Source organism: Anomalospiza imberbis, chromosome 3 (assembly GCF_031753505.1).
Source record: "Anomalospiza imberbis isolate Cuckoo-Finch-1a 21T00152 chromosome 3, ASM3175350v1, whole genome shotgun sequence".
Taxonomy (NCBI): domain Eukaryota; kingdom Metazoa; phylum Chordata; class Aves; order Passeriformes; family Viduidae; genus Anomalospiza; species Anomalospiza imberbis.
Window position 1 is genome coordinate 112,450,140 of NC_089683.1, and position 18,392 is coordinate 112,468,531.

Sequence of the window (18,392 nt, forward strand, 5' to 3'; positions counted from 1 at the left end):
ATTCAATCAGTTAGACTTTAGTGAGTGATTGATCTTAGTCATGGGAACTTGCACCACCTTTATTGGCCTGCTGTGAGTGTGTTCCTGAGAGCCAGCCCCTGCTGCATGAGGTATCTTTTCTGCTCCATGAATTCTCTGAACGTGGATGAGGTGTAGCTGCACAGAATCCTTTTCCCCTGTGCCTCTGCTAGAAGCGAAATATGCTAATCAAATCAAAGCTTTGCTTTTTTAATTGCTAAATTGAAGTTTTAAAATAATAATGCACAAATATTGCACTGCTGAATAGAGCTTGTTTTAGTTAATGCACTGGGGCATAGGAGATGCTGAGACAGAATCTGGTCTTGTGTTTAAAGTGTTTAGCTGTAATATTAAATAAAGGATAAAAGGTAGACTTAAGAGGAAGAGAACCTGGACTCTGTTCCCTTGTCAAAAAACAACTTTGTAATCTGATTTTGGGCTGCTTGTGTGAAGATGTTTCCTCTAAGTGTTCTGAAGCTTCAAGTTTGTAAAGCACATTGAAATTAGTATGAGAAGTCTGACTCCTCTCTTTTGACAAAATTCCATGGAAAGATTTTCTGAGAGTATCATCCAGAGCTGCTATGCTGCATGTTTTGACTTTGTTTTCCTATGCCGTGAACTAGAGAAAATAACTGTGCACATGGATTTGTGTGGGGATGCGTACATGTATGCTTTGGAACAAATTGCATTAAGATCAGGGTTGACTTCATAGTTTAAGGGGATCTGTGAGTATTTAAGTTGCAGGGAGTATTTTGTGATTCAATCCCTTAATTTCAGTTTAGTACTTGCTAGGGCTCAGGCTTAAGGTACTGAGGTGAATTGTGGCTTGCATTGATCAAGTGGCTGCAGTGCACGTGGTGTCAATGTTAACTATCACAAAACTTTCCTGTTCTTTGGAAAACCTCCTAGAATTTCTTTTCAGGTAACAAGTATGCTTATGAAGGTGGTTTTCCATTGGAGAATTCCATTTCTATTTGCCTTCTCAGTTATTTCTACTGTTTTAGTCAAGAAGAGCCTTCTGCAGAGTTTCAGCATAGTTTGAGAACATTTTCTTGCTCCTGCCACCAAATGCACTTAGAGTGGCATGTCCTTCTTGTGAAAATTATGTGGTTTAGTCATCTTTAAGATTTTTTGGGGCAGGAGTGGTGTCTTTTTTTTTTTAGGTGACCCAGTGTGGTGACTGCATTCTCAGATACTACTGCAGTTTGCACTAAAGCAATAAAATCAGATTTCCTAGACATCTCTTCACAAAGATTTTTTTTTCCTGACCTCCTAGTTAACACTTCTTTATTGTTTTTCAGCACAGCTGAAATAGGCAACTTAATCAGAACCATAATTTCATTTTCCTTTTCTTATAATTGACTCTGATTCAGTAGTTCAGGCTTTGTTTTCATAATTACATCTCTTGTAGTCTGCCCCATTGTGTATTCATGGCCTAATTCCCTCAGTGCATGCTACTTCTCAGGGCTTTTGCTGTGACTTTCCAGCACTGAAACATCTTTTATTGCTCAGTGAAGCTGTAGTTGCTCCTGTATTTTTGATTAATTTATCTATTTGCTTGGCAAGTGTTCTCAGTGTGTTTTTTTTTTTTTTTTTTTAATTTTGATTTTAGCTACTCCACCAAGTTGGTCAAAAATGTCCCCTTAATATGGTAGAGAAGATGAAACAAGTGTCAGGTAGTGGCTTAGCAGACTTGCACTGATTTATTTTTCCCCAACTCCAGGTCTTGTCTGGTGCTTTCAAGCTATTTTCCCCACCAAACACTCAAAGTAGATGTGGACAATTCCCTGCCAGGTTCAAGTATTCCTTTTCTCTTTAAGGGTTGGATTGCTGGGTTCTGCTGGGTCTACAGCATCGTGCTGGATAATTCAAGTCCTCTCTCTTGCAACACAAGCCAGGAGCATTCTGCATGTGTTATTTCATCCTCCTTGGATTTAGGAGTTTTCCCTAATTCCATCAGGGTTTGTGCATGCATGGATCAGAGCTTAGCATCTCTCTCCTCTTGTTAACACTGTGTTACCACACTGTAATAACACAAGGAACAATTAAAATCTCTTGTGCTCTGTTTGCCTGGGATCTTTAGCTGCTCTTGTGGTGTAAATAATCAAAGGTGAAGGTATCTTTCTGTGGGGTAAAATAAAAGCCAGGATTGCTTTTGACTACCTGTATTAATTTGTGGAAGAAGCTTTCTGTGATACTGAGGTACCAAAATGGAAAGCTGATGGTGTAGTTATATTTGATTTTGTGTAAGAGTACCCCTTATGTTCTCAGATCTGCTTTTTTGAAGGCAAAATTAACTGTAGGATTTAATTAAGCAATTTTTAGCAAAGTCAGGCAGGTCTGTGAGGCCAAAGTTTCATTATTGCCCAAAGCTGTCATAGTTTTAGAAATAAGAATTCTCCTGTGATCAGTTGGAGCTCCGTGCTTTGCATTAGCATAAGCATGCTTTGACTCGTGTTGAAAACTGGACTGGACACAGATAAAAAGACAACTAAGACACATCTCTTGCTCTCAGTTTGGCTTGGGTTTAGTTCTTCAGCACTTTGCACAGCATAGCTTTGCAAATGTTTGTGCTGATGGACGAGGCTGGAAGGAAGGTGGGATAGTTTATTCTGGTGGCTAAATGGTGCATGGATCTAGCTTTAATTGGATGGAGTTGAGAAAGGAATGCAGGAATGTCTAAAAACTAAAAAGTGAGGCTTTGGTGTGCTTTGCATGGCAGCTGAGATGAGACAGGGTGCAGTGGCAAAGCCCTAGGTGTGGTTTGTCCCGGACTTCCCATGCTTCTCACTTTGCCTCAGGGTGTGTTTTTGGCCTGTAGAAGAGGTTGCTGTACATCACTGGACTGTTGTATCTCATTAGGGACATCTTAGGCATCCTTAAGGGGACAGGGGCTTTGCCACAGTGTCCCCTTCAGTTGTGACCTTGGCAGAGCTCACACCAGCTGTCAGCAAGCACCATTTTAAAACCTCTCTGTGCTCAGTTCTCACAGTATCTCCATGAAAACGCTTCCTATGTTCGCCCTCTGGAGGAAGGAATGCTGCACTTGTTTGAGAGCATCACGGAGGATACTGTGACAGTCCTGGTAGGATTTCCTCCTTTTTTCCTCCTGTTCCACCCAAAAAGATTTTTAGATCAAAACCGCTTACCTGTTGTTTTTTCCTTACAGGAAACAACTGTGAAATTGAAGGCCTTCTCAGGACATTTAGCTTCCTACTTAGGCTTTTTAAGAAAGATTCTTCCTTATCAGTTAAAAAGGTACCTTTCATTTGATAGATCAAATTTAAAGGCACTGTGTCAGGCATGCAGCACTGTCAGCCCCTACAACTCAGATATTAAGTCAAACCTTAAAATACTCTGGCCTCTGCTATCTTAAAAGGCTGAACTCTTTTTCTGTTTATTTTTTTTTTGCATGTTGTTTTCTAAACCTTGAGATTACACACGGCTTCTTTTAGGCATTAGGATTAAAAGCATGTATTTTAAAGCCCCTTCACACACACCCTTCCTCACAGATGAGACTTGAAAAATAATGAAGGCTTCGTTAATGTTTCTTATAGTGCTATTCAATAGCATTGATACTATTCAGGTGTGATACACTGAAACTCTTAATGCCTTGAGCCTCTCTGAGGGTTCTTCATCAATCAGTAAATGTGTCAGTGTGGTAAAACTTGGCTAGGTGTACATCCCTTTCTGCTGTGAAAATCTTTGTTCCTGAGTTGATTGAAGAAAGGTGAATTATAGGTGCAAAGAACTGCTTTAAGAGAGGGTTTGGAGTAAGGAAGAAAAACCCCTTGATTTATGCCTCCTTTTTTACCTGTTCTCTTGCTCCTTAGGAAGCAATAGAGAATTTATGTAGTAGAGGGAAGAGTCTTCAAACTTAAATTGCTGCAATCAGTTCCTTGCTGTGAGAGTAAGTCATTCCTGGCTTGTGACAGAAACACCTAGGAGTGGCCATGCACACAGTAACTTTCATGTGCTGTGTTAGCCTGTCTAAAATCAATTCCTGGTCTGCTGTTGCTTTGGACTGGGGTGGTAGAGAACACCTATGTGCTCTAAAACTCGTGAACTTGTTATTTTTAAGACAATTGCTTGCTTTTAAAAAAAATAATTCATATATTCCTAGTTTGGAAGAAGAGTGTGAGTCTTCTCTTTGCACAGCTGCTTTAAGAGCTAGAAATATGGAGCTGCACAGAGACATGAAAAGGTTGACTGCAGTCTTTGAGAAGCTCCACACGTACGTCAGCCTTCTGGCCTTACCAAGTAAGTGTCAGGTGTGGCTTGGTTGGCTACCCTGTGAGTGGTTTTCTGTGGGTTTTTACAGTAGGATTGACAGTGTACCTTTTGTCACCTCTTAATTATGAAATGGTTCATAAACTATGTTTTCCTACTAATCATCACTTCCAGCCCCTCGTTTTCATAAGGTTATTATAACTCTCCTGGTAATGACTGAATAAAATGAGGTAAAGCCTGTGTGTGTGTGTGTCTCCAAATGCATCCTGTAAAAAGCAGTAGGAAATGGTTGTTGTATAGCTTCAGGTTATTTCAGTCTTCACTCTTTAGAAAGGCCCAGATTGTCTTTCCTACAGCTGTGAGCATGTTTTTCTGTATGTGTGGTTTTTGGGACCAACACAATTGATATTTATGAAATCAGAATAAAAAAGAGGGGACTTGAAAGTCTTTCACCTGCCTGCTCTGCCAGAATTGGGTGTATATATATCTTTAATATTGAAGGGGAAATTTAAGAAAATTAATCTGTTATGGCTCATACTCCATGCAAATGGACTACGTAGGTGGAAACTGAATTGTTTTCAAAGCTTTTTTCATTCATGGTCAAGTCTTAGTGTTGTGATTTTCTCTTCCTTATGTGTTACTCTTAGGTACAAGACCAGAAGGACTCCTTAGGACAAATTACAGCTTTGTGTTTACAAACATTGCTGCAAGTCTTCATGGATTCCATGACATTTTAAAAGGTGAGAGTTGGGAATGTTGTCTCGTTTCAGCTTTGCTGCTTTCTTGTTTAGTATAGCACACGTGCACTCTCTCTGCAACAGCGCTGACTGTATTGTAAGTGATAAATCTGGTTTGTTTTACTTTTACAAGCTAAGAAGCTAAACCTACTAACCACTTGTTTTAGACATTCATGCGTGGTTTTCATTCCTCCATTCTGTTAGCATTGTTCTTCAGAGTTGCTGGGTTATTTAATTGTGGCTCTCCAGATTTTCCTGAGCAGTATCACTTTACTTTCTGAGCTTCATTTCTCTCCTGAAACTAGCACACAGAATGGAATGCTGTGAAATGTATATATTTCCCCCTGCATATGTAGCACTGACCTAGTACCTGCCTTCAAACTGGAATTTTTCCTTCCTATTTTTAGGGTGATGACTATTTTTAACATGAATATATAACCAAAGGTTACAAAGAAGTCTTGACTTCTTTTTGAAACTTGGTTTCTTCTGGAAAATGGTTTACCTTGCTTTTATCAGAACAGCATGGATATGTTATGTTTTCAGTGAAGGGGTATTTGGTTAAAACTCGGAATTTTGAATCTGATATTCCTGCATGTCCTAGAATTTCAGTACCATGTAGCTGTTTCTGGGGAGAAAATAATCTATAGAGATGAACTGGATTTTTACTAGTCAGCTGTTTAAACATTAAGCTTTCTTAATTTAAAGCAATTTTTTTTCTGAATAGCATGAGTAGTATGGCCCCATTTTGCAGAGTCCTTGTTTTAAAGAAAAAAAAAAAAAGAGGAAATATTTAAGGTTCTACCTCACACAAAATGGGACCTTAAATCAAGAGTGTTGTAGCATAGATAAGTTTAAAATATCTTCTACCTCTTAATGTGGTTGCTATACTGTAAAGTCAATCTGACTTCTACTTTAAAGGAAATACAGAAAATAGAAGTAGAGAAGAAAACTGTCAGTAGAATTCATTAGCTGTGAACAAAAATGCTCTTCTTAATATCTCACGCTCCCATACCCCAAGATGTTTGATTTCTCTCTTCTTTCTCAATCCCAACTAATTTTGAACTTCTTAAGATTATTTCAGCTTACAATTTGTGAAATTTACACTTTGTGGTGGTGATGAGCTGGGATTTGTCCATTCTGTAGCAATACTACTTGGTTTTGAAATAGGTGCACATTGTTCACTTGTCAACTACTTTTTTTTTTTAATTAGGCCACATTGAGAATGTTCTTACATGATAAATACTTGATTCTTTTTAAATATTGGTGTTGTTAAAATTGTTATATTTAGGCTAAGATGCTTTTGTGAGTGACTTTCAAGAAGTTTTTTATTCTTAATTTGGCATAAATGTGCTTTTCATTTTCCAGATATTTCCAAGCACTATAGTCAGAAAGCTGCTTTAGAACAGGAAGTTCCAACTGCCACACAGAAACTCATAACTACAAATGACTGTATTTTATCCTCTGTTGCTGCTTTAACAAACGGAGCGGGCAAGGTAATGGATATTTTTGTTTCTAACAATGCCTTAACTTGTGCAGATTTTTAAGAAAAAAAATAAACTTAGCTGAATGATTTAGAAAATCTGTGCATGCCTCTGATCTTAATAATTTGTAAGGCCATGTTGATTCTTGAGTTATTTTCAGGCTATGAGTTAAAAACGACTGAGTGATAAAAGTAGATCCTGTGAAGAGGACGCTTTGTGTCAGGAAGGTCTGTGGCAAGCATATTTCTCTCTCTCTCAGGATTTTTATAAAGGTGCACAGAGAGAAGTGAAAGAGAAAACAATTTCTATTTCTGCTCCTTGTTTCTCTCTTGTGCAATGTGTTTGGAGATTGTTTACCTAGAGCGAATGCCTGGTTGGAACACGGTGGATTGTTTGGGCCTGATGGCCAGTCGGATCCACCTGTGTCTGGACTCTGGAGAACAGGGTCACGAGTTGTGGAGTTAGATATGAGAGTTAGAGAGAAATGTGCTTGCCACAAAGGTCTAAGTTACATGGAAGAGCCTGTAGCTTGTTTCAAAGTCTTGTTAAGTCCAGCTGCACTAAATACTTGCCTCTTGGAAGACTAATTCCTCCAGTGGCTCCTTCTGGTCAACTTAATTGAAAGCGCCTCTTCTCTTGATGTGTCTAGATGGCCTCGTTCTTCAGCAACAACTTGGATCACTTCAGCGCCTCCTTGAGCTACGGCCCTAAGGGAGGAGCAGAGTTCATCAGCCCTCTCTCAGCTGAGTGCATGCTGCAGTACAAGAAGAAGGCAGCTGCTTTCATGAAGTCCTTGAAGAAGGTTTGTTCAGCCAGCACGCTTGCACAGAGGGAGCACGGTTCTGTTGATGGTTCTGTTGATGGTTTTGCCAGGGAGAACACAAACTTAGGATTTGCAGGGTTTGGGATGGAAGAGATTGTCTGAACAACAGGTTTTGGCTGAGGAAGTGGAGCCCTCAGTGCAATAATGCTACTGAGAACTGTAGGGAGTGTATGTAGTTGCCCTCACAACTGAGGCTATGTGCCATTTCTGCCATTCCCCATTTCCACTAATTATTTCTGTGCCAAGACTTCAAGGAGAAGAGGCTGGCTACTTACGTAAATTCCTCCTGTATTCACCAGGAATATTGAGCTAATGAAAACATATTCTTACACTTGCATTCACTGGAAGACATAAAGGGAAAAAAAAAAAGGAGGTACCCTGAAGAAAATGTGCTGAACCAAAGGACTGAATGCAGCCAGATCTCCCTGTTGCCTCCCTTAAAATTAACAATTAAGTGATGTGCTTAGCAGTTGTTACTAAATCACTTTACTGCAATGTCTGTAAAGAGGACTGTAAGATGCCTTTGATCATTAATTAACACTCAGAGCTTTCTGAGCACTTTTTAATCAACTGTACCTTTTGGGGCAGTATTTCTTGAGAGCTCAAACCATTTTTTCCTACTGCCCGGTAAGCACGTGGAACATGGGTTTTTTTTTTTTTCCCAGGAAAGTAGTAAAATAAAAATAGAATGCATGTTCTCATCTAGCGTGTGACATGTTTTGAGAGGGTTTTTTTGATTCTTCTGCAGCCTTGTGCAGATTCAGTGCCTTATGAAGAGGCTTTAGCCAATCGCAGAGTTCTCCTGAGTTCTACAGAAAGCAGGGAAGGTCTTGCACAACAGGTATTGTGCTAACATGTATGGCAGTGTGTTTTGTAGAGGTAAACTTGTGTCAAAGTCTCCACATTTATGTCTGTGGTCATTTGTAGGTATATATGAATGTGCTGAACCTTAAAATTAGCCTGTAGCTGTCTTGTAGAGATTTGAAAGTAAAACCCTTGTCAGACTGGGTTATCTGCAGGATGTACATGTAGGTAGATACAGGAGCCAGGATTATGCCATTGATATCTTCATTTGGAAATACAAGAAGTCAGGTAATCTTTAATAATTAAAATAAATGCAAAATAAAGACAGGAATAAGGCATGCTGAAGGATTCATTTTAATGTTGTATACTGATTTGAGTCCTCTTTTGGACTATGCAGGAATTATTTGCACTGGTTAAGAGCACTGATTTTTCTTTTCAGTTAGAGTAATAGATTAGAGTTTCTATCTTCCAGTATGCAAATATATATATTTTTTTTTCTGGAGCGTGAAACAGGGTGGGTAACATTTAAAATTGCAGTTCTCATTAAGTGTATTTAAAAGACCTGTACAGTTTGTCCACTGCTTCATGTGAATGAGAATAACTAATTAATACTTAAACTTCTTTATTAGTTTGTATACTCAGTGTGTGCTTGACTCATTGTTATTGACCTGTTACAGGAGCAAATACTTTGCTGATTTTTTTTTTGTAGTTATCAGTATTTGAAGTGTATTAGTAGGAATGAAATGAATTTCAGCAGAAATGTGCAGTGATTAGATGTGTTCTGTTCCACAGTTGTTTTCTTACCTGGACAAAGTGGGTGGTTCTGTCTGCGTGGGAGGGGACAGTTTGTCTTTCTAGCATAGAAAAAGGTAGTGATAGTGCCAGGTACACACCTTTCAAGTTTTCATAAAATTCTTCCCTGTTTTGGTTTTTCACCTAGTACAATGTTACCAGTTTTATGAGCTGTTCATGTTTCAAACTAATTAAATAATGTGGCCATTTTTGGCAAAGAACCACAGCTAAGCACACAGCTCAAAACAGTGGTTGTTTACCTGCTGCACTTTGTTAGCTCACTTATGTAATGGTTTAAAATAATACTGTCCTCAAACATTTCCTGTGTGTGGGATTTTTCCTCCCTGGGTTCAATAACCTGGACTGTAAACTTTCCCTCCTAAAGGTCCAGCAGAGTTTGGAGAAAATTGCAAAACTTGAACAAGAAAAAGAACACTGGATGTTGGAGGCTCAGCTAGCTAAAATTAAGCTAGAGAAAGAAAACCAAAAACTGAAGAACTCTCTTAGTGGACATTTAACTGAAACTGTCCAGGAGCGTTCAGTTTTGCCAAATATAGCAGAACAAAAGAAGGAAACAACAGAAAAGAGTCTGAGGGAACCTATTAAGAGCACCAGTCTGGTAAGTGACCTTTCCCTTCAATAGAGAAAAATCCACTTTCTTTAGTAGCAGTGCTGTTTGATCAATGGAACACTAAAAATGAAAGCCTTTTGACTGTATTGAAAAGCATTCACTCTTGGGGTCCTTGTATTTGCAAAGCTGCTTGCAAATTCTTTCTGCAGAGTTTGGCACTTCTTGGATTTTGAGACTTTGTTCGCTGTCTTTAGCATTGTGAAGGTATTTTTGTAGTTCTGTCCTTGTGTAACTGAGGGGGAAATAATAGGTGCTTAACCTCCTGATTTGTCTGTAGTAAGGAAACTGTGCAAGTGGTGTGTTTCTCGGGTTGGGCCTGTGTTTCCAATACTTTAATTCATCTCTAGGTATGTTAAAGCAAATGGAAGTAGGTAGGTAGAGTTTGTAAATGGGTTTGAAGACTTATTGGGGTCAATTAGGGTTCAGCAATTGCTTTTGGATGTAGCATGCATTCTTTCCTTGCTCTTCTGTGTTGGTAAATGGCTTTTTCCTGTTTACTAACATATTTTAAATGAATTGGCCTTTCCCCTGAATTCCACTTCTGAAGTGGCATAGTGGTATTAACAGGAATGTCATCTGTAAGAAATAATAAATCCACTCAACATTCAATAGAATTTTTTTTTGTCCTCCCCACTTTCCTGCTCCAGGATAAAAGTAACCAGTAGATTGTTTTGAAATCCCCGTTTTTGAAGTACACTGGCATCATGAGGTTTTGATCCTCTATTTGATTCCTTAGGAGTTTGATGAGAATGTTACTCGCAGGTCAACATACTGTATGGATGTCTCCCATAAACATGAATCTCTAGTCCTACTGAGATCAAGGGGAAAAAAGCCCCTTCGATTCTCTGGGAAGATCTCCTTTCATGAAACCAGGTATTGGCTTACACTGCTCCTGTAGAGTTTTGTCAGTGCTTACTAGTCAGAAGGGAAAGGAAGGGATTTGGAAGGTATTCAAGAAATCCAGGTTGACTTTCCTTCCTCTTAAACATGGCAAGTGATGTTTCAGTGTGCTGATGTGGCTCTGAATTAGTTTCATATGATCAAGCAGTTGCATAACCATCGGAGCCCAGCTGCATCTTGTTGCTTTTATTGCCTTTTCCCTGTGTACCTCCTAAGGCAGGAGATACATTTTTGAGAGTTGGTGTCAGGTTTAATTCTGTTCAAGGCTCTCATGTGACCACTCTTGTTTATGTTACAGGTGGAAGTACTTAAATTTGGTTTCAGTTTGAATTGTTGCAAGATTGTTTTAATTCAAAGTCCTTCTATGACTGAAACCAAAATGAAGCTATGGTATCTATTTTTTTGCAGTTTTCATTAAGTGCATTTTCTTCCTTGTTCTAGATTGGAATGTTGACTGTAACTACTGATAATGAAAAGGTAATCTGTTTTAAACATTAGTAAAGTCCATCTGTTAAATACTTCAATTCTGATTCTGCTAAACTTACTCCACAGGTCTAATTACCAGGAATACTCCTGTATAATGTCACGAGTTGACCCTGTAGTCTTTATATACTAAGTGGTCAAATTTCTGAAATCCTCGTGTTCTTTAATTTTCTTCTTCTCTTAGTGAACTGTATTTGGCCCATGTAAGCATTTTGGAGCAGTGTGAACTGGAGTTCAGGGTATGCTCTCTGTAATTTGAGGAAGGCACTGGTCTGTCTGTGCCTCAGTAGCCCAAACTGTATCCCAAGCCTCAATTCTTAACCCTGGAGGAAGGGCTCAAGCTGCATGTAAGACCCTGGCTGCAGTGCCTGGGCTGCAAAGCAGAGGTCACACTGAAACAAACCTTGAGCCAGCCCTCAGACTCAATGTTAGCTCTTTATTTAGCCCTGCTATATAACAAGTAAGGTTCACTTTATTTAGCCCTGCTATAATGAGTAAGGTTCACTGCTTTCCTTTTCCTGATACCACAGGGAACTGATGTGTAGTTTACTTCACTCCTCCTTGTCTTTTGAAAGGGTGGTTAAAAAGGGCTAGGGGGCTAGATGATAACTGATACAAGTCCCTAAAGGCTTCTGCACAGTGCTGAACTTGAAGGTAATGACAAATCATGTGAAAGCTGACTCCACTGGGCTAGTCTGTAAACTGCTGAGTTGTTGGGCTTTTTTATTTTTTATTTTCTTTTATTAATTTGAAATGTCTAAAGAAACTTCTGGAACATGCAGCATTAGTAATGGTTATGACTTTTGAACACTTCTGAAATACAGAAATGTGAAGGAATTCTTTCTTTTGGGAAGAGACAGTAAGTTTTCATGTAGGTGAAAGCTGTTCACTTCTGCAGTGGATTTTCATCTTCATCAGACACTTGATCTATCAGAGCAAGTTAAGTTCTTACCTCTTCAGTCAGCTCCTTGTCCTGTAAGGAATTCTGACATTAGGAGTCCCCATCAGAGTGACAGATTGCAGTGTGGCCTGCAGTAATTCATCTGTTGTGTTTGGGGAATTTGATACTTTTTGATAGAACAGCCAGGGCTCAGAAGGAAAGAAGAAAAAAGTCTGTATAGAGGCAATGTTGTGATTCAGATATTCAGTCTTCTAAACATAAATGTTGTCTGCTTAAATTTTTCTTTGCCAGGCTCCAGATGCTGAGTCTCGTGAAGACCTGATAAAATCTCACTACATGGCCAGGATAGCAGAGCTGACCTCTCACCTGCAGCTTGCTGACAGCAAATCAGTGCACTTCCATGCTGAGGTGAGCATGCAGGCAAGGACAGTAAATCTCTTTTTGCACTTCCCACAGGCAAGGGCTATGGTAGTGAGTTTCAATGCATAAAGCATAATGTTTTATAAAAATCTGTTCCTGGAATGTTCTCAATTGTGGTCTAGCATGCATAAAAACAGATATTGTAAAAGAACGTTTTATGTTCAATAAATTCTTTGGTAGCCTTGTCTTGGCTGTATTAAGAAGTATCATGTGTGTCATGTATAGGTTTGTTCACATAAGCTGAAGCAGCTGGCTTTAGTTACCAAGGAAGTTTTGACTTAATTTTATAGTGATGCTGATGTCATTCAAAAATATTTGAGCGTATTATGAAATGATGGAAACAGCTCTCCTGAGAAAATTGGCTCTTAGGCATAAGTTATACTGCAAGAATGAACAAGATGATTCATTGTATCTATGGTTTCCTTTTCATTTCAAGTCATGAGGGAACTTTTCTTGAAAGTAGTGACTGTTTTGATTTGTGTAATAAACGATGTGCAATACACTAAAGCTCCAGGTTAACAGAGCAAATCCTCTTAAATATTTTTTTTAATGGAAGCTGACATAGTATGGAGGAACCATCTTTTCTGTGATATTTGAGCCTTGTGTGAAGTGAGTTGTTTGTGTGGCTTTTTACTTATGGGAAATTTTGTAGCACTTACGTGAAAAATACAATGTTTACAGGATTGGCAATATGGTAGCTCTTTAAAATGAAACATTTAATGTTAACTATTCCATTACCTCTGCACTTAAAAATCTGCGCAAGCTCTGAGTTTCTTGAAATCTAAGATTCACAGAAGGATGGAGAAGTCCAAAGCAAGCACTTAAGGATGCCACAAGGCAATACAGTGGAACTGACTTTTGTCCCTTGTACCCTCCCTGTCCTGCTCTTGGTAGTGTCGAGCACTTGCCAAAAGACTTTCTCTGGCAGAGAAGTCCAAGGAATCCCTCACAGAAGAGTTGAAGCTCGCCAGTCAAAACATCACCAGATTACAGGCAAGTAAATTGCTCTGTAATGTAATAGGTGCATTTTGTAATCATGTATAAGGGGAACTTGGAGCAGAAAAATTACAACCATCTAGCCTGGCCATGCCATTACTAGGTCCTGCGCTGTGGAATATAAAAACTCTAGTGGTGTGTAGAGAAGAGCTTTAAATAATACACTTTAAATCCCAGGTATAAAGTGGAAGTGGAACATGCTTCCAAGAAAAGGTTATGGTGACCAAACCTGTGTGTTTTAACACATTTGATGTCAAGGATTTTCATAAAAATGACTGAGATGTAATGTCCAAAGGGGTGGTGGTTTGACTGATTTCAGATGAAACAAGGAATTCTTAATTGTTTCTTGCACCTGGGTTTGAAAGTTTTAAAGAATGCCAGGTTGATCTGGATTTTTTTAATATAGATACCTTAATATTAAGCAAAGATAGTTTTGGGGTTATCTTTAAGAAACTGTTGTTAACAAAAATCAACTCTTACACCTGTGAGTGTCCTGTCCCTTTGTCCTTCTCCTCCACACAGCTGAGAAAGAAGCCTGTTGTACAATAAAGTATAAATTAATTACACAATTCATAAATTCCTCTAGTGTTTTCTTTACACTTAATTCATATCATTATTGTTCATCTGTCTCTGATGGTGAATACCAAAATTGCTCCATACAGGCTGTGAATATAATGTTAGAAGCTTTGAGCTGTTGTGCCCATGAAGAATACTTTTTAAACACTTTTTTGATTTGTTCCTTTGAGAAATTCCACAATCAACGTTGAACTTGACATGAAATGTTGATTTCCAGCTGCATATTAAACTTCAGAGGAAAAGAGAGCAGGCACACACCATTTATATGTTTAGTAGTGTGCATAGTACTGAATAATAGACTTGTTTAGGTTGAAAGGGTCCTCTGAAGGTGATTTGTCCCCCTCCTTTGGTCAGAGCAGAGAGTTCAGATCAAGCTGTGGAACTGGGTATTTCCTTTTCAGCCATGCAGGTCTTCTGCCACAGTCACTCCATGTCTTAGGCATTGGACTGTTCCTTGTTCATTCAGCTTTCCTGGGCTCCTGTAACCTCCAGGGCAGTTTTACCTGGGACCTGTCCAAGCAGACCTTGAAAGAAGCCAGAATCTACTCCTCTTGAGTCTAGGGTTCCTGTAATTCTACTATTCATCTTGCTTCTCTCAGGATCCTGAATGCCACTAACTCATGGTAGCTGCAGCCAAGGCTGCCACTGGCTTTCACATCCCTGACCAGCTTTTCCTCATTTGTGAGTAACAGGTCCAGCAGAGAGCATCTCTTGGTCCCACTGATCACTGGGATCAAGAAGTTCTATGCCACACTCAAGACAACTCCTTCAGTTGCTTGTGTTCCACCTTGCTGCCCTTCCAGGATGTGTCAGAGTAGTTAAATGAGGATCAGGGTCTGTGGGTGGGAGATTTTTATCTGTTTGCAGCAGATGCCTGTCATATCACCCTGTTGTTCTCTTACTTACGAGATTTATTAGTCTTCAAGCCACTTCTTGACACAGAGCATGATTTCTTCCCTTCTGTCCTTCCTAAAGTGTGTTTATCCCTTCACTGCTGTGCTCTAGTCATGCACACTATTCCCCCATGTCTCTGTAATCCCAGAGAGATCATAGCTCTCTCTAGCTGCCTGTGGAGTGGTGATTCCTTCAGTTTTGGATGCCATGTGTGTTCTTGCACATATCTTGCTTTAACCCTATAACCATTACTTGTTTCCAGGCTGGCAGCAGTGGTGGAAAACTTAGCTGTTACTCTTTTATGTGCACCATAAAAAACGGGGGGAAAAATCTAAAGGAAACAACACAAAAATAAAGAGAACAAACCATGCACACACTCAGCATTAAAGTGGATGTGGAAGTGTGCTGCTTTGCCAGGTATCCAGGGCCTCTGGTCATTTTATTTTTCTCTTAGGATGAGTTGATGACGACAAAGAGGAGCTACGAGGACCAGTTAAGCATGATGAGTGACCATCTGTGCAGCATGAATGAAACCCTGACTAAGCAAAGGGAAGAGATTGATACACTGAAGATGACCAGTAAGGTGAGCTGGCAGTGCTGGCACAGGGCCCTGGCTGCAGCTGCGGGTGGGAGGGTTACATTTGGTGTTCCTGCAGCACTGCCCTTGGACCAACCAGCTCACAAGCTGTAATTCTTACTCTTGAGACAGATGGAAAGAAAACTGCAAACTTGCTCCTTCAGGTTTCAGTGAAGAAAGAGATTCTTGCTAAACACACGTGTGGGAAAGAACAAGCTCTTCGTGTCACTGCTTCACATTAGGTTCTCAAAGTGTACCCTCTGATGGCAGATCACACCATTTTTTTGTTCCAATGTGGTGAAAATGGAGCTGTTTGTAAACCCAGCTGTTGAGGCTGGGTGGTTAGGATGTAATTCTGGGTAGAAGTGTCCCTTCTGCACTCCTTTTGGTTGCAGCATACTCTGTCCTTGGCAGCTGGTCTCCCTCTGTGTTTCCATGTTTTAGCTCGTCTGTCCCTCATGTAGGAATGAAGAAGTAGCTACTTGTATTCTGTGAGCTTGAAATGCACACTAAATTCTTTACCAGGCAAGGAGTCTACCCACTTGTCAGAAACAGATTTTTAACTTACCTAATGATGAAAAATACAGAAGTCTGCTTTTTTGAGCAGCCAGTGATTAAACCATGGTATGTCCTATTCTGATGCTTCTAGGGAGGAACAGATGTTGTGAAGGCCTTTGCCCTTCACTCGTCTGACTGTGAAACAAAATAAATTATCATCATTCTCCTTATTTCTGGGATGCATGGAAGCAGGTGTCACTGAAGGATTAAAAAAGTAAAAATAATTTTTAAAATTCCATGTTCTGATTAAATATCCCATGATGATGATTTTTATTTTTTAGATTAAACTCTTCCCCCTCCTTTTCTTCAGATTTCTGAGTGTTTTAACTTGGCATTTAAAATGACTTTGTGGTGTAAAAGCCACTGTGTTTCCAGAAGGAAGCTCTTGGCTGCATACTGACCATAGCACTTAATGTTTTTATAAAATGTTTTCTGGAATTTCTCACTTGCCATACTGCTAAGACTTGAATTGGTAATCTGTCTGTAAGGACCCCAGAGTCTCCCAGCAGAAGCCACACAAGTTTTCAGATGTTACCAAATGTAGGAGAATCAGTTGAAATCCAAATGATGCAGTTAAAGCCTTTATCACTTGGAGGGAGTTGTTGCTTAGATTCAAAACAAATGTTATCTTCAGGAAATAGGAAGACTGAGATTTGCCAGCAAGTAACTACTGCACAAAACTTTATTTTAAGCTGCACATTTCCTTTGTGGAATTACTGAAGGTCGGATGTGAGTTGGCTAGCTGTGGGACAAATCTGTTCTGAACTAGGAATAATCTATACAACCTGAATTAAAATAAAATTAATTTTGGAAGAAAAAAAACAACATGATGGGGGATTGATTTTTAATTTGATGCAATTATTTTATAAGAAGTTATGTGGAGTAGCACCTGAAGTGAATTATGATTTGACTTGCCTTCAGTGCCCTTAAAATATGAGTGGTGTTAATACAATAGAATGTCTTGGGATGTTCCTTTCACAAGTTCCAGTTGTAGTGAGGCACTGTTGTGCTTATTTGAGATATCTGGTACTTGCCTCTGTTGTGCTTATAGAAATAGAGGAATTTTCAGAGCAAATGGTTACAATCTGTCAAACTTAGAGAAGTCTGTGGAGTGTTTATTTTCAGTCTGACTGTGCCCTGTTTGCTGTAGGCATGAATTATCAGACATCAGATTTTGTGTGTTACCTGTCTAGATTTCCTTACCTCAATGACAACGTTCTCTCTGCTTGTTTCTTGTTGCAGGGAAATTCTAAAAAGAACAAAAATCGATAGCTTACAGCTGAGTCTTTGGGAGCTGCTGCTGCACAGGATGCAGATAGTGACCATTCATTATCCAGTCCCTGTTTGTTCCAGGAAGCTGAGGCTGGTGTTGGGTCTAGTAAAAACCGAATTGGTGCTGTAAATGGCTTGAAAATATTTAGTACTTGTAACAGATAAAACAGAACTTAATGTTGGCTCCAAACCAGGAAATACACACTGTGGATAATTTATATAGTAATTACCTTCAGTTTTTACTGTGCACTTTTTAAAACCAGGTTTTGATTTCACGTAACAACTTCAGGTTTTGTGTATTTTCAAATATGTTTCTGCGTTAACAGATTTGGATCGGTGCAGTAGGTGTCTATTTTTGAGTTCTACATTTAATGGTCAGCACATGTACATTCCATTACTTGTTAATAACAGTTTAAAAATGAGTTTGGAGACTTTTTTTGGCCATGCAAGCTGTGCAGTTACTGTAAATGTAATACTCCTGTCCTCAGCCCTCTAGAATTAATTGGAATTGTGGCTTGAAATGGTTTTTACAAATTCATGGAGTAAATGGCATCATTGTTAGACTGCAACAGTGGAAACCTTTCCTGCTTGTATTTGGCACTTTGGATTTTGAGGTAAAGAGCACAAAAGGCTGAATTGGGCTACTTCAGTGAAATTGCTTTAAGCCATTTCTGTAACATTTTGTTTACACATGTATGTGTATATATATATATTGGTTGAAATAGCTGTTTAAGGCTAGAGGAAACTGTGATTGTCCTTTGCCCCAAAAGAGTGAAACCATGTGTGTAGAATAGATCCGCTTACTGTGCTCTCTTACAGTAAAGAAGAATATGAAATGTGTAGAAGATTTAAGCACTCAATTTGCAAAAGGTCTTCATGGAATTGAGCTGTGATGGATTCACTGGGGGGATGCACATGGCTTTCCTTGTGTTTTCAGAAGTTTGTCTGAAGCTTCTCCTAAGTTGGTTTTGTTTTTTTTTCCTAGTGAAGTTTAATATCACAAGTTTTCACAGCATTGATTTGTTGTTGGGGGGGGTGGGGTTTGTTGGTTTTGTATTGAGGTTTTGGTTGGTTTTGTTTTGTTTTGGTTTTTTTTTTGGTTTTTTTTGTTTTTTTGTTTTTTTGTTTGTTTGGTTTTTTTTTTAATCAGATGCTGTGCTGCTCCACGCTTTGCACACCAGTCTTCTGTTCCATAATTTCCATTATGGCACTTATTTGTCCCACGGGGGTTTACTCTGATGCCTGATGTGCTGAAATGTATTATCAGTATGTAATAATAAAATCAACCACATGAAACCA

The 18,392-nt window shown here is 39.1% G+C and overlaps 1 protein-coding gene across 2 annotated transcripts in view; it reads left to right on the top strand.

Moving 5' to 3' along the window:
• The window catches only part of PPP1R21 (protein phosphatase 1 regulatory subunit 21), a 31,597-nt gene extending 13,205 nt beyond the window's left edge, over positions 1–18,392 (top strand). The window contains exons 10-22 of one of the 2 annotated variants that reach the window (XM_068186538.1): positions 3,002–3,103; positions 3,188–3,276; positions 4,142–4,278; positions 4,896–4,988; positions 6,351–6,478; positions 7,116–7,268; positions 8,038–8,130; positions 9,271–9,504; positions 10,858–10,893; positions 12,092–12,208; positions 13,115–13,213; positions 15,141–15,269; positions 17,064–18,392. In XM_068186538.1, the coding sequence (XP_068042639.1) occupies positions 3,002–3,103; positions 3,188–3,276; positions 4,142–4,278; positions 4,896–4,988; positions 6,351–6,478; positions 7,116–7,268; positions 8,038–8,130; positions 9,271–9,504; positions 10,858–10,893; positions 12,092–12,208; positions 13,115–13,213; positions 15,141–15,269; positions 17,064–17,093 (1,440 nt within the window). In that variant the 3' untranslated portion in view covers positions 17,094–18,392. Of the gene's footprint in view, positions 1–3,001; positions 3,104–3,187; positions 3,277–4,141; positions 4,279–4,895; positions 4,989–6,350; positions 6,479–7,115; positions 7,269–8,037; positions 8,131–9,270; positions 9,505–10,857; positions 10,894–12,091; positions 12,209–13,114; positions 13,684–15,140; positions 15,270–17,063 lie in introns of those variants that run through there. The other variant, XM_068186537.1, reaches the window with a different exon arrangement.